This window comes from Chenopodium album, chromosome 17 (genome assembly GCF_948465745.1).
Source record: "Chenopodium album chromosome 17, dcCheAlbu1.1, whole genome shotgun sequence".
Classification (NCBI taxonomy): domain Eukaryota; kingdom Viridiplantae; phylum Streptophyta; class Magnoliopsida; order Caryophyllales; family Amaranthaceae; genus Chenopodium; species Chenopodium album.
In genome coordinates this window covers 40411713-40428119 of record NC_137850.1, presented here as the reverse complement: position 1 = coordinate 40428119, position 16407 = coordinate 40411713, and the positions used below count along the sequence as shown (strand labels likewise).

Below are 16407 nucleotides of genomic sequence, written 5' to 3'. Positions count from 1 at the left end.
CATCCACATCCGATCCGATCCATCATCCGCTTCATCCGTCATCCGCTTCTCATCCATTTAATTCGGGTTTTCATCCATTTATTTTATGCGGGTGGAGCGGGTTAGCGGATATCCACTTAATATTGCCATCCCTAGTACTTGGACCAAAACTAAGAAAATTAATTAATGCTCTAAACCTATATTTAATCAAATGGTTATTTGTGTAAAAAAAAAAAAAAAACAAATGGTTATGCAAAACACTCACTACCACTGTACCACATCAAGAGCAAGATTTCTAATGCCATGCATCATCAGTTTGTCGGCAAATTTCAAAGTTTAAATTAACAACCCAAAAAAAAAAAAACTTGTCCTAAATCATACTCCCTCTATCCTCGTTTTTTTTTTTTTTTTTTTTTTTCATTTGATTTATTACGATCTCATTGATTAAGGGATTGATCAAATGATGAACTAAAAATATATGTCATATTATTTTGTATGTTTAAGATGTGTGTCTAATCGATTTTATCTTTTGACCAACGATACATTGACTAATGTGAGAGGTAGACATGAACTACAATCATTAAAAGAAATTCAACATATATATGAAGTATAACAAATATAATAACTTTATTTATTGTTAAAATTTAAAGAGAAACGACACAAAGTTAGACGAGTTGTTATAGGCAAAGGTTTATTAGCGTGCTGTGTATGTTATGATATATCGCTTAAAAGAACATGATGCACGGTTGTTATCAAGTTTTTTTGTTTGTTATGAGTTATCGCAAGTAATGTCGTACATATGATGCGAGGTGTACAAGAAGTGAAGAAGGCCACAAGGCTAACCACGACCTACTTGTGAGTTGTGACGAAGATGACAAGTTGCACTACATGTCATTTGAAGTCGTGTTAAAAAAAAGTTACATTTTTGTAGCAAAATTCATTATTACAAGTATACTAAAGAGAATTTTCCTTTATCATTTCAAACTAAATCAACATGTATAACAGTATAAGGGCCTGTTCACATTTACTGAATTGAGCTGAACTGAACTGAACTGAACTGATTGGAGCTGAACTGAACTGAATTGAGCTGAAATAAATATTTTATGAGAAAGGGAAATTAAGAGCTGAACTGAACTGAACTGATTGGAGCTGAAATTAAGTAAATGTAAACAGGCCCTAAGTGTCTCGTCAAGTGCTAAACCAATATTAGTATTTCAATTTGTAAATTTTAATTATTAGATGGTGGCATATGCACATCGTATACAGTGCATTCAATGAAAATCAAGTATGCATAAAGCCAATGATCATGAAGATTAAAACAAAAGAAATCCAATAACATAACATCATTTTTGCTATAGCTCTTATATATGTTCATTGTAGTTAGTTTTCATGTTATTTGGTTTTAGATTCGGTGTTCAACGGATTCACAACGAACACTATACTGCCGTGCATACGCTTCCACCATTATAATTGCAAGTAAAATCCATATTATAAAAGCAAAAAAGATTAGTGAGAGTTTTCCAAAACCCTATCCCTCAACCTACATCAAAACTTACTAAAACAATCGAAATACTAATAGATTTCCACTTAAATCCCCCCACCCAATAAAATGTATACTAATCCATGTACTCAATCATATTCCATCGACAATATCAATAAACAAATAGAACGCTAGTTATCTAAAATAGATAATTTAGATAACTTGTGTATAACACGAGCACAAACTAGTTTCACAAATTCCTATGGTTGGTCACACCATGTGGCCGACCACCCTGCAGGTTACTTCGTTAGTGGTATAGGGGTTACTCGATCAATGTTACAGGGGTTATTTCGTCAGTGTTACAGGGGTTACTCGATTAGTGTTTTAGGGGTTATTCGATCCGTATTATAGGGTCGGGGTTTCTTGATTAATGTTATAGGGTTTATATTGTCTTTTCTAAGAGGTCACATGGTTAACCAGCCGCACACAAAACACGCTAAACTAGTTTTTAGTTTTTTACCAGGTATATATATATATTAAAAAAAAAATTCAAAAAATTCAATTACTGTATTTTGATTTAACAAAATTTCGAACAAATTTTGCTGCGTAAAGAGTGACAAAAATTGGGTTGGATCCACCAAAATCAAACTTATTTTCCAGAGTGTTAATTATAGTGTCATCTTCCTTCTCAATCTGATCATGGTTGTATATTCCAGACTTCACACCTGAGCTCTCACCCTTTTTCTTTCTCTCTCTTAGATCTTCCGCAACATTATTGCCGATTTCCTAGATCTCAATTATTTCCAGGTTCTCAATCACACTCTTAATTTATTCATTTTTGTTTCTGTATTATATTAATCAATTTGCACATTTGCATAATTTAATTGTTAAATAATGTTTGATTGTTGCGATTTTGCTGTGATTTTAGGGTTTTGTGATGAATTTGATGTTAAATTGTCGAATTTTGTGATCGAATCGAAGTTTGGAAGATGGATTGGTGGGGGAAAAGTGTGTCGTTGGGAAACTTGGATTTTTCGGGAGCTGTGAATAAGCTTCAAGAGAGTGTCAAGAATATTGAGAAGAATTTTGATAGTGCTCTTGGTTTGGAAGATAAGCCTCAGTCCGGCGATGAAGGTATTTCACTTTTATTATAATTTCGAAATTTTGTATTTTGAATTTGATTTGGATGTAGTAATGTAGTATTATTGTTTCTTGTTGAATACTTGAATTCTAGTGGGAATTGTGTGGTAATTAGATGCTTTGTTATGGAATTGATAATTGGTAGAATGTGGAGTAGATCAGAAAAGGTATGTGAATCCTGGGAATAGCGGGATCAGACTGATTAAGCTGTTGAACACGGTTTGTCTTCAGTTCGTTGTTTGATTGGTTTAGTGAGAAACTATTATTGCTGCTTTATGAAGGGAGATTTTGAGTGAGGGAGTGTGTTTGGAACAGAAGAATTGTTGACATTATACATGGGTTAGTTGTATTTTGGAAATTAGGGGATTTGTCTGAGCCAGATGGAAGGGGCATTATGTAGGCGGCACTTGAACAATGTGTTATAATTTATTAGATGCTATGATTATATGAAAGCATGAACTACAACTCAAAGCCTATAGTCAATTTGATTTATGATACTGTAGTAGTTTTAGACAGTGATGAAAGCATCTGCTATGTCTCTAATTCATTGTCATTCTGTTTTTCAATAGGAGCACTTGACGATTGATTTTAATTTTACTCATTTCTTTTGTATCTATAAAGTGTAAAGAGAAGGCTTGATCTCTAAGTTGTTCGATTTAATAATTGTAGAATAGTGGTTTTGAGTTTCTTGATCCTTTCCCTTAGGATTTTTTTAGATCTATATCTTGATGTGGGTAAAGTACATGGAAGTAGTGGAGGTGGTGGTTGTTTGAGCCAAATCATCCCTAAATCTAATGTAACCCCGCCTCCGACCAGTAAAAAAAAAAGAATAGAATTTCCTATATTTTAACAATACAATATGTAACATGTTGGTGGCTATGGAATTGGAGAAATGAAAGATGTATTGAGAGAGGGGTAAGTCTACCCTACATCAGGCGGCTGTATTATGACTAGAATTGGAGACATTTGAAAAGCATTAGAAAGAGGCAATATGATAAGTGGATATATACATCCACTAAAGGATAGGTACGGTTGAATACCAATGGGGCTACAAAGGGTAACCCAGGTTCTGCAGGGGCAAGGTGTGTTATTGGAAGTATAGAAGAGCTATTCGAAATGTTTGCGATAAGGTGTGGGATATGTTCATGTACGAAAGTTGAACTGCTTGGAATGCTTCGAGGTCTTATTATGGTTTGGAATGGAGGTCACCATAACACATAGAGTCTAACTCACGGTTGACTCGGAGATAGTTGCCCCCTTGTTAGTGGAGCCTATTCCTCTCAACTCTCCTTATACTGATATCATTTGCCAGTGCAAAGCTCTCCATGATCTACGTTAATATCCCACCTGTTTTTGGAGCAGTCCTGGAGGACCTTCGAGCTGTTTTATTGGAGGACTTGGGGGGAAGTACTAGATCACGTATGGGGCCTGAAAACTCTTTCTAGCTATGGAGGCGGAACAGCTGGATGTGTGATTTAGTAATCTGCTAGTTTTCTGTCTTTGCTGTTCTGTTTTGTTTTGGTTCACTTTTTGTCTGCGTCTTTTCTTTTCTAGTTTGTTTTAGTTTTCTTTTTCACCCAAAAAAAAAAAAAAAAAAAAAAAAAAACGATATGTTCGTGTTAAAATTTAAAACTTGTCTTTCAGCCTGCACATCGAGTCATTGATTATCAGTGCATAAATGATTGTGTTATAGCAAGAGCGGGATGTTCTCAGCTGATGCTTCTTTTGCTAACTATTTGTATCAGTTTCTGGAGAACAATCTTCTTCTAGCAATAGAACTGCACTATTCAATCCTGTTATGGCATTTATGGGTCATAGAGGAGAGGAAAATGCAGATGAGGCTGATGACAGTGAAGTTTCGCATGATGAGGCAAGTGGAGAGAGTAAAGATGAATTGCCAGAGATTTCAGAAAGCACTCAGGATCCCTCTATAGTTGAGGAGAAGAAAGATGATGTACCTGATACAGATGTTAAGCCTGCTGCAGAGCCAGTGCTTCCTGCTGATGAAGAGGGGGAGGTGAAAGAGCAAAGAGATAATGTAGCATCTGAAGCTGTAGATGAGGTGGTCACTTTGGCAAAGGATTCTGATGAAGTCAAATCTGATGCACAGGAGCCTGCTACCTCACCTAAACAAACAATCCAGGATGCTGGGATAACAGATTCTAATAAACAGCTTGATGAGGAAGGGGTAGCTGAGGGGGTATCCCCAGAACATTCAGAATTAGCAGAAAGTAATCTAGCTGATCAAGTGCAACAACTACCTATTGATAATGTAATTACTAGGGAAGCTAGTGATGGTGTAGAGACAAAAGAAAGCAGGCAAGAACTCGCTGTGGACAGAGATATCCCTAAACAAGAGGAAGTGTCAATTGATACTGGAAATCTGATTGAGCACTTGCAAACTGATAATAGTATTGGCATTGCTGAATCTGAAAGTCCTACTGAATCAGTCAATGATAGCGCATCTGCTGAACTTCCAAGTAATGCGATCCAGGGAATTGTTTCTGGTCAAGCTACTGAGAAAAGTGATTCACATGATACAACTATTGAAGAGTCAAAGCAATTCAAAGAAGATGAAAATGCTAAGGTTGATAGACCTGTCTCAGTGGCCAATGTGTCTGACTCTGCTGATGCTGTCCTTGAGCTAGAAAAGGTGAAGAAGGACATGAAAATGATGGAAGCTGCATTGCAGGGAGCTGCTCGACAGGCTCAAGTATGTCTTATATCTGTCATCTTGTGAAGAGATTTGGATTTAATTGTTCATAGTCTTATAAACTGATTATAAACTCACCAAATTCTCATTTTACTGTTTTCCAGAATAAAGCCGATGAAATTGCGAGGTTAATGGGTGAAAATGAACAGTTAAAATCTGTCTTGGAAGATTTAAGGGTGAGCTTCTAACTATGTTACTGCTCCTTTTTGCTCATATATTCCTCTGTTTTCTGTACCCAAGAGCAACTCTGGGATCTGAAAAAGAAAACTCTAAATTAAGCTCTGGGGTCTAGGAGAAGAAAACTGAAAATAAAGTTCTGAAATACGTTTCATTTATTTTGTCAGAGAGATGGAAAATGCTACTATTTTCATATTTTGTTTACTTAATTTTTGTTCCATTGACATTCCAAGGCTTCATTTTCATTTCTACCTTTATTACTCTCCCTCAGTTAAACAAACGCCAAGTAGTTCTCTTCTAGGTTTCTTCATTGGCTGGTTGTTTATTTTTTCTTCCTTATTGGGGATTCGTAGGGAAAGAAACTTCAATGCATCCTTCTAGGTTTTTGTTGCTTGGTGTATTTCAAAAAGACTAGTTAGTTTAAGGAGAACTTACTCCCCATGATACATCCTAAATTGAAAAAGATATTCGAAAAGAGGGACGAGGTTCCTCCTGGTCTATTTAGGCTTGCTCGCCCTTTGTCACTTGCTCGTGCTTTGGTTTGATGTGGTGTATATAGAGGCTTGAGAGGACTATCAGGGAACTTGATAACCTAGCATAGTGGAGAGATGAGATTTCATATATATGTTGGTATTTGGAGATCGATACTTACAGCAATAGGAATTAACAGGATCTAACTGATGTGCTTTTTTTTTTTTTCTTTTTTTTTAAAAAATAAAATAAAATAAAATTGGTTGGCTATGAAATTTATATTGCCTTTAGAACCTAGGTCCTTTCCCACAGTTAGGTGCTCTTAGAAGTGAAATTAGTCTCCAAAGGAACATAAATGTGAATTTCATCTTTTGGTTTAGTAAAGTGGCTGACTCTTGGCCTGCCTCGTTGGCTTTACTTGTTCTCTATCTGTAGCAATATGTCACATAGCCACATTAATACCTTGCATCAGTAATCTGCATTTGGTGAATTGATTTTTTGTTTCTTAGGTTGTTCATTGGATGTCAAAGAAAAGAATCTAGGATTAACTCTTATCTGTTAGAATATATGAGCTGTCAAGTTTAAAATTATCTGACACGGAATTTGTGCTGAGATTCTTATGTTGGATCAGCTTGTTAGTATTCCGTTATCATTTTCTTACTTAACTTATAAGCTTTAGATGAATGCTTGTTTGTGGAATTTGATGGCCTATTAATCCATACTCCATAGACAGAGCTCTTTATCTTGATGTGTTAAATTTGTAAGGATACCAGTGAAACCGAGTATTCTTTGTTGTTGCATTATGATGTGCTACATATATGAACTGGCTTACATGAAGTGGAGAATAGGGGGCTTTGGGCCGCCGACATTTGGAATTTATTTTGTGAAAAGTAACTGAATTAAGAGGCTTGAGGAAAAGAAGATTCATAGAGAATAACCTTACTAGCTCTTCATCCTGTAATTTACCATGTAGTAATTAATTGCTTAAAAAGATTTTCAGCACAACTCTGTTCATATCTACTGGTCATCATTTTTTCTATATGAACAACGATCTATTTATTAAAATTTAACACGAAAAGTCTATTGATGAGAGTGGTAAAGAAATTTGGCTGTACCATGTTTTTTCATGACATAGTGACAAGTCGGTAAACTACGAGTATTAAGTGTGAACTTTGCCAAGAATCGGATATATTATATATTTTTGAATGGGCATGTCAGCAACCCTTACTAAATTATTTCTGCTGTAGGAATTGTAGATCTATTGCTTATATATATATTTTGGAACTGTAGATCTATTGCTTATTCTCCATGATTTGATTGAGTTTTGTAGGTCTTTCTAGGGTTGAAGTGTTTGTGTCAGCTATATTGATATTAGCATATAATGTAACTTTATCACACAAGTTGCAGTTATCTATTTTCTCTGTTCGTTTGATCAAAGAGGCTTATTCCCTTGGGAGAATTTTTGTTTTTACTTCTAATTTCTGGCTCCTTTTAGTTGAAGATGTGTTACTGTTATATCTGCTAAGTTTATCTAAAAACAGTAAATATCCATGACAGCGGAAATCCAATGATGCAGAAGTTGAGTCTTTGCGTGAGGAATATCACCAAAGGGTTGCAACTCTTGAACGTAAGGTACGGTTATTCTATTATGCACTAAACTCCAGGGTTTGCTGTTTTAATTATTTATTTAATTTTATTTTGACCGCTCCTTGAGTTTATTGCTTCTGAACTTTTCTTTTGACATAGTTAGATATTTTAGCTCTGGTTTATAAATGTTTAGGTTTGTCTTTGATTTGTCAGAGTTTATAATCTTATAACGGACTGGTACAGTGGTACCAGCCATTTGGTTGTATTACTATTGACTGAGGTTTCCCGACTTTTAAGCTCTAAGTAGTCCTAATTACTTTAGCAAGAGACAATTTTTTTTATTGGGCTTCCACTTTTGTTAGTAATTTTGCTTATATCTTTTCTTCATGTGCATGATTATAGGTTTATGCTCTAACCAAGGAAAGGGATACATTACGACGAGAGCAGAACAAGAGAAGTGATGCTGCTGCTCTTTTGAAGGAAAAAGATGAAATTATAACTCAAGTCATGGCTGAGGGTGAGAGCTGAACTATGAGAAACTCTTCTCTTTGGTTGTGTACTAATATGATATCATTGTGGTTTGTCTTATTGCTTTTGTCCAAATTTTTCAGCAAAATTTTTACCTTCTTTGAGAAATTTTGACGAGGGCTCTTGTATTGATTTCTTTGTTATGTTAACCAAGTCAGGAATTTCAAGTAGCCTTGACACTGGGATTTCTTGGCTCAAAATCTTGTTAATCATATTGATGTTTCCAAACTTAAGCTAGAAGCCTCAGATTAAAACGGTGAAGAGAGTGAGTTAGTTAAACTGAGTTGCATATTGTAGAAAATCAAGCCTAATTCAGGTCACCAAAGTTTCTAATCTCTGAGTATACCAAATGGTAAGATAAAAGTTTAAATGGAATATTTGACAATTGATTTAATGGCTGTTTGTCCACTAAGAGTCTTGAAAGGGCTTGATGCTAAAAAAGCACAATGGGAAATTTTCTGTGTCTTCTTCTGTAGTAAGAGCCCATATTTATTCTAGAATGCACTATACAGAAACAATTTAATCATAAGTTAAGCTATTTAAAGGCTAATTATGTTGGATCCCCAAAGAATGTACATGAGTTTTATATTTGAATATATCATTTGATCTTGATAAACAACTATATGTCAACTAAAGATGAACCTTTCAAGAGCTTCTCTTTGGAAAATTTTCCCTTGAATCTAATTTTCTCTCCATAATTGTATTGGCGAGTTGCATTAGCAGCTTTCTGATCATATTAAATTTACTGTATTCATCTGTATATACCTGTATTCCATGATAGGGGAAGAGCTTTCAAAGAAGCAAGCCGCTCAAGAAGCTCAAATGAGAAAATTAAGGGCTCAGGTTGTTAGTCTGTTCTCCTTTATTTTTTCATGTAAGCCAACCAATTATTGAAGGGTACTAATTTGCTATTTTCCTGGTTTTTTGTGAAAGCTAGATTAGAGAATTGGATGAAGAGAAGAAGGCATTGGTTACGAAGTTACAGGTAATTGATTCGTGGGTTACAATTCAAATGAGTTTAGAGTTTAATAAGTTTCTTTTCTTAATCACCGATAAATCAGATGTAGTACTTTAACATTGTTATTGTATGATGAAGCGATGATATGTGCAACAGTGCAAGCCTATTACTTCAGGATTTTAGGTATAGAGAACAGATGCTTTTTTGGTCTCTGACCCGACCACCCATGAATTGCATCACATTTTTTAAAACAGAACCAGCTTTTTAAATGCTTCAAATTTATTTCATAACTCTTATTTCTGTATCTCCAATCAATTTTATTATGTAAAATTGTGTTTCAGCACTTTTATTTTTGTTTTTAAGACAAAGTTTGTCAGTTGTGAGTCTATTTCTCTTTTACATATTATTATTTTTGTTGCTTTGACATTCAAATGTTTGCTTGCCCATTTGCCTCACCATGTTATGCTGTTAGCCTTACTCTCTCCTACTTATATGCTTGATCACCTTGAAATTTCCAAGAAAACTTGCAGTGTTGTTGTCATGATATAATTTTGCATGGCAATTGAAAAGTGCTTTATTTATACTGAACTCTAGCAGGGAAAAATTCTTTGCAACATTTTCATGTGTAGTGAAACATTAGATGAATCTGATATAAAGAAAAGCAAGAGTGTTTCCCCCCCCCCCCCCCCCCCCTCCCTCAACTTACGTTGGGCCTCTATGGAGAACATGCAACTTTTTTTTTTATAAACTTTTTCTTCATCTATTTCTTTTGGGGTTTGGGGAGATATCTAGGACAATATTTTAGGTAAGGATGGTAAAAGCTTCATTATCTTTATATTTGGTTTGGTAATAATTTGATAATAATAACTTATAATTCATTAAACTGGGTACACTTATTTTAGCAACTGTAGTATGTATATGCCATTTAACATCTCTGGTTATCTCCCTATATGATGTAAGCTTTGGTTCTACAAGATGGTTCTGGTGTGATGTCCTGTTTATTCTTACTGAGCGTTTCTATTTGAATTTGTGCAGCTTGAAGAAAATAAAGTGGAGAGTATAAAGAAAGACAAGGCTGCAACTGAGAAGTTGCTCCAAGAAACGATTGAAAAGCACCAAGCAGAGCTTGCAGGTCAAAAGGAATATTATACAAATGCTTTGAATGCAGCAAAAGAGGCTGAAGCGTTGGCAGAGTCATGGGCCAATAATGAAGCCCGGACTGAGTTGGAGGGACGTCTAAGGGAAGCCGAGGAACGAGAAATAATGCTTGTCCAAGCGCTCGAGGAATTAAGACAGACATTAAGCAATCAGGAGCAGCAGGTTCTTTTCTAAACATCAGTGTGTATATAATTTATCTGCAAGCTGATATTATTTTGCTTTTCCTATGAGGTACTGTTTGAAGATGATATGTTTGGTTTTTTCTTATTGTATTATATAGGCAATTGCGAAGGAAGACATGTTACGCAGAGATATTGAGGACCTTCAGAAACGATACCAAGTCTGTTATAGTCTTGTTTATTAAAACTTACCTTACTTGTGCTAGTGCATTCTGGTGACTGCCTATTTGAGTTTCTAACAATATTACTTATTTTCTTGATGCTTCTTAGGAAAGTGAGCGCCGGTGTGAGGAGCTTGTTTCACAACTACCTGAGTCCACTAGGCCTCTCCTGCGACAAATTGAAGCTATGCAGGTTTTTCCCCTTAATTAGAAATTCTTTTTGGAAAATGAAGGATGCAAATATGCTTACAAGTTTTACAAGATTTCCAATATTATGTTTATTCTTCTTTGCTTGCAGGAGACGTCTGCTCGCAAGGCTGAAGCTTGGGTAGCTGTAGAGAGAACTCTTCAATCTCGGCTTCAGGTTTCTATTCATCTTCTAAACACCTCTACACAACTGTTATTAAGCATTTCTTACAAGCCTTCTTTTACAGGAAGCAGAAGCTAAAGCTGCTTCTGCGGAGGAAAGAGAGCGATCAATAAATGAGCGTTTATCACAAACTCTCTCCCGGATCAATGTTCTTGAAGCTCAGGTAAAGTTCCTATATCTTAGTATAGACAATAAATGGAATGCATAGCCTTTTGTTTATTTTGAAAAGAAGATGGTAGCTTATACTGTTACATTTTGTAGATTTCATGCCTCAGAGCAGAGCAGACACAGCTTAATAAGTCTCTTGAAAAAGAAAGACAAAGAGCAGCTGAAAATCGGCAAGAATACCTTGCTGCAAAGGAAATAGCAGATACTCATGAAGGTCGTGCAAAACAGCTAGAAGAAGAGATCAAGGAACTTAAGAGAAAATACAAAAATGAGTTGCAAGAAGCCCTTGCCCACAGGGAACTTCTACAGCAGGTTGGCATTTGGTTATGATTATCATCTATCATGTATTCTCACTGCATCTTCAGTGTTGCTGTTCACACATTCAGTTGTTTTGATTTGTTTTTGGATTATAATAGGAGTTAGATCGGGAAAAGGCAGCTAGATTAGATTTGGAAAAGGCTGCTCATGTACAGTCTTCTTCTGCGTCAGATCAAAGTCCAACAATGAAGAACAAATCGACACTTGAAAATGGTATCAATTTGTTATTTACCTGTAAAATAGTGACCATTTTTTTTCCTAATATAATTTACGTCTACAGGGAACTTAACACGTAAACTTTCAAGCGCCAGCAGTGTGGGTAATATGGAAGAAAGCTTCTTCTTGCAAGCTTCTCTAGACTCTTCCTCCTCTTTCCTAGACCGGAGAAATTCTGGAGAGGCTACCATGAGTCCTTATTACTTGAAGAGCATGACACCTAGTGCCTTTGAAGCCGCCCTTCGACAAAAGGAGGGAGAACTTGCATCATATATGTCTCGCCTGGTATGTTTTAATGCTGTTTTGACTTCAAGAGCCAACTTTTTTTAGTTCGTACTATTGTCTTTTTTTTTTTTTTTTTTTTTTTTTTTTTTTTTTAAAAGTTCTACTATTGTCTTGGGTACTTGAGTATGAATTTGAATGTATGAAAAGTCTCAACTAAAGAAATATCTGCTGTTCTCATGGTCAGGATCCCATTGATGTTATCAACACAAGAATATTAAATGGTAGAATTTGGTCACTTCATAGCATGTTGAGTTCTACTTATAGTTGTGTTCCCAACAGCTTCATGATTTGAAGCTGGAATCCCTAAAGAGTTAAAAATTATGATGAATTGTTTCTCATGCATCACTTTCAACCTATCCATCTAGAAATTTTAAGAGAAATTCCCTCGTCACTATGGTGGCATGTTTGATCTTCTTACTTTTTAATGATTATATTATTGGAGAAGAATTCTCAATTTGCCAATTTATGGATCAAATGATGGTAATTAACATTGGTAGGTAGAAACCACTAGAGTAAAACAACTTAATGGCTGCACCAGTCCTTGTGTATTGTTTTCCCTGATTTCTAAATTCTAAGTTTTGTGTACTTATAGGCTTCATTGGAATCTATACGGGACTCACTTGCTGAAGAACTAGTTAAAATGACTGAGCAGGTTTGTTCAACTGTTCTTCCACAAACACATTATGGGTTCATGTGTTGTTGTCTTGCTTACTTTTTATCTGCTTTGCAGTGTGAGAAATTGCGGAGTGAAGCTTCTATGTTGCCCAGCATACGGGCAGAGCTAGAGTCTCTGAGAAGGAGACATACTGCCGCTCTAGAGCTGATGGGTGAACGTGATGAGGAGGTATGTTAATTATGCTACTTTAGTGCAGTAAGGAGATATGTGCTGTAGTGATTGTTATTTAGTTTTATCCTTTACTAGTTAAATGACACATTCATTATCAAAGTGATTCTTTTTTCATTGATGTGACGTCCTTAATGTAATTGTACATGGTGTGATGAACTGTTTGGAAAAGGTCTTAGTGAGCCAGTTTACCAGGCTACTTATTCCAAGACATTAAGTCTGAATTTTGCAAACTTAGGTATGCTATAGCTTGAAATTTTGACCTTTTGAATTATCTCCCCACATGTGTTGGCGAGAGAATTGGTTCAAGAACATTTTAGCAAAAGTATATAGTATGGATTCTGAACACTTGCTCCCTGCCAAAGAATGTATCTATCTTTTAGATTGATCTAGTGGATTTTGGTCAGTGACTCTGATTTCAGTTGAGCAATTACATTTTGTTTCCACTGAGTCAATTTTAGGAATTAGAACTACGCTTCTTAAAGGTGTAATACTTTTTTCTCCTCCACTCAAAAAACTACAATCCTCAGTTTATGTGAAATTTTTATGTCTCAAAGGGGCCAGTTTTTCTGGATACTAATCTCAGGGAATAAGGGTTTTATTTATTTATTTATTTGTTTATTTTATGTTTCAAGATCTAAATTGTTCTCGGGCAGTTCCTCCCCGTACATCTTATTGTTGTTTATATGAAGTGTGTGGAAACTAGAAAGGTATAATTATTATGGGATAAAAAGAGGGGGGGGGGGGGGGGGGGGAGGTGGGAGATGGTATTATGAGGTATGCCTAAAATTTTATAAAACAAAGTGAGTCAAACAAAAAAGAATGGGAAAAAGTTGAAAATGAGTAGAACAAAAAAAGAAAAAGGGAGTACAAACAAAGGTGTCCAGCTAATTGCCAACTTCTAATTCAACCAAACATGTTATACATTCACTTGTCAAATAAGCCCTCAATTATCGATTAATAGTGTTACTAAACAAGCTTATTAGTTTGCTACAAATATGCTATTTGTTGACAATGTTAAATTTTAGTTTTTAGTAAAAGTTTCAAAATACAATTTATATGTTATAATTATTAATTTTGTTTATGACAAGAGTCCAGAATATAGTTCAAGAATAAATTTAAATCTTATTCAAAAGCTTTGAATCAAAACGATATGAGAGAGTTTTAACAATTTGAGTTTCAAATACTACTATTTGAAAATTTTCACAAAAGTCTTATTCAAAAGCTTTGAAAGTAAAACAATGTGAAGTAGACAGTAACATTTCTTCTTTATTCACACTCTCTGGACTGGCTCAGATTTTGCTGAAAAGAACTGCAAAACCAGTATGATGCTATGAGTAAATTTTTGTCCTTGGTTGATCAAAACTTAAAGGTCTATCAATTTTTGTTTTATTTTATTGCTGCATCAAAATTGGCCTTCTATAGTCCATTGCCTGTTATACAGTTTAAACTTTGAAGGTTATTTATTTATTATTTTTCAAACAGATTTCTACTTTTGCTAGAATACCTTCTAGCTACCTATCAGAATTAACCTTACTAATTGTTGTTGACGAGTAGTAAAGTTGTATATAGCATTGTGGTATTGTCATAGACTGCTAAATTACTATCCCTAGATCTACTTGACAATCTTGCTGAAGCTACCATCAAATGGTCAGTCCAGTGTTCTGGGCCTATTGTAATGAAAGATAATGCTAGAAACAGCATGATTTATGTTGGCCTGAGTTTGAGCAGCCTACTACAGTTTCAAGTAGGAAATGAGCTTTTGGCTTGATTTCTGCCCATCCTCTCTATCTGCATATTTTGGATAGATACCACTCTGCCTCCTCCCCCCCAAAGTCATTTTTCCCCGTCCCATGTTTTTTGCAACTTTGAGGTATTATTTGTGAAGTATAAAATATTCCAAAATTGCAAAAAATATGAAACGGAGGTTGTAATACATTTTAGGAAAGTGCTTATTATAACTGTTTTTTGCTGTTTAGCTGGAAGAACTTCGTGCTGATATCGTGGACTTGAAAGAAATGTACAGAGAACAAGTCAATTTACTTGTCAACAAGGTACTCTCAGCCTTGTTTGTGTGGATCATTTTATCTTCCTTCACAATTCTTGCAAATTTATGCTCTATTTATACTTGTATATGTAACACAGATTCAGATGTTAAGTCCACAAATGGGTGTTGCATGATCATTTCAACAATTGTCTGTATCAAGCTTTTCATCCATGGGAATGTAGTATCAATCTCACAACTCGCCAAATTCCTGCAAGGCCAAGCATTTCAATTTATCTGAGTGTTTCAGGAAGAATCTACGTCCTCGCTTGATTAGAAACTGTATTGATGTATACTAACTATTACCCTTAGGAATTCAATCCTAGTCACTTGTAGCATAATTCCAACTAATTTGGAAGAGATTTTGTGAGAATTGGGGTGTTGTATTGTATAGCATGAATACCATAAGGATTGGCCTTTATATTTTTTGGGGGGTATTACTCAATTGTATCTAATTATGCAAAACTGTTACATCTTCATTATTTTCATTACGCATAAAGTGGAAGGTTAACTTCATTCTTTCAGTAAAGCATGTAAGATATGGCATCGGTTGTTTTGCCTCGTTCTTGCATGAACATCAACTTAATCTGCGTTTGATTTATTTTAGGAAGATATGTATTGCCTTGGTTATAAACTTATAACAGTGTCGTTACTGAACTAACAAGTGCCGTGATAAAACTGAAACGGAATGCAGAAACAACTATTCTGCATATCTGCCAGTCTTCAGCAGCCAAGAAAAAGGGTATAACCTCCTCCCTCGTCCCTCTCAAACACCGCCCGGCACTCCAGCAGCCTCGAAGACTTTTAGATTGGGTTGGTTGGGTGTTGATCCATTAAAACAGGGGTTGGTTTGGTCTCATTAAAAAAAGGAATTGGTTATGCTCATTTCCACCTTTATTCGGACACTTTTGCTATAAATGCTGCGTTTCTTCGTCTTTTTTACGGTCAATTTGGCTAGTCTAGCAATCTCTCACCTCACAACATCTACCACCACTAATCCACCACCCTATATTTTTTATCAATTCTTTTGGCAGTTTCCCTCATTAATTTATTCCCTAAATCTTTGATGCTTTTTGGTTCCAAAGACAGTGTGGATCTTTAGAATCAATATACAAAGAAAACTATGAAAGTCAACGTCTAAAAAGTCAATGCCTCAGTAATAGGTACTTGTAGTAATATAGAAACTTAGTGTTTGTCAAAAAAAAAAAAAAAAAAAGAAAGAAACAAGAAACTTAAAGTGAGATAATTATTTTAGCTTGTATAAATGAAAGTGTCACATGAACTAACAGCTAATTGCCAACATTTACTTTTACTAAAAATATGTTTCATAAATCATAATCATGGGTTAAATAATCCCTCAATTATCGACAAATTGTTTTCCTAATAGGCTAATAAGGCCTTAAAAAAAGTGTTTTAGCAATATAACTCTTCCAATAGAACCAATATTTGCCAATTTACCATTTTTTTTTTTTTTTTTTTTTGAAATTTGCAAGTGTTGCCGAAAAATTGGCATGATGAGGATTGAGGATGCTAACAATTTTTTTTTTTTTTTAGGAAACAACAAATTAACATAATACAACCACATTTTCAATATATTCCACCAATTTCACTCTTTTAACCAATTTTACTAC

General features: G+C 35.1%; 1 protein-coding gene across 1 annotated transcript; it reads left to right on the top strand.

The window, feature by feature from the left end:
* Positions 1-2047: 2047 nt before the first annotated feature.
* Positions 2048-15322, top strand: LOC145589696 (golgin candidate 5-like). Its single transcript, XM_081646376.1, has 20 exons — positions 2048-2266; positions 2388-2593; positions 4345-5312; positions 5417-5488; positions 7518-7592; positions 7950-8064; positions 8857-8918; positions 9013-9060; positions 10069-10353; positions 10472-10531; positions 10641-10724; positions 10830-10895; positions 10966-11064; positions 11163-11381; positions 11486-11600; positions 11668-11888; positions 12481-12540; positions 12619-12732; positions 14712-14786; positions 14878-15322. The coding sequence occupies exons 2-20, from the start codon at positions 2449-2451 to the stop codon at positions 14911-14913; spliced, it is 2919 nt and encodes a 972-aa protein (XP_081502502.1). The 5' UTR covers positions 2048-2266; positions 2388-2448; the 3' UTR covers positions 14914-15322.
* The last annotated feature ends 1085 nt before the right edge of the window (positions 15323-16407 follow it).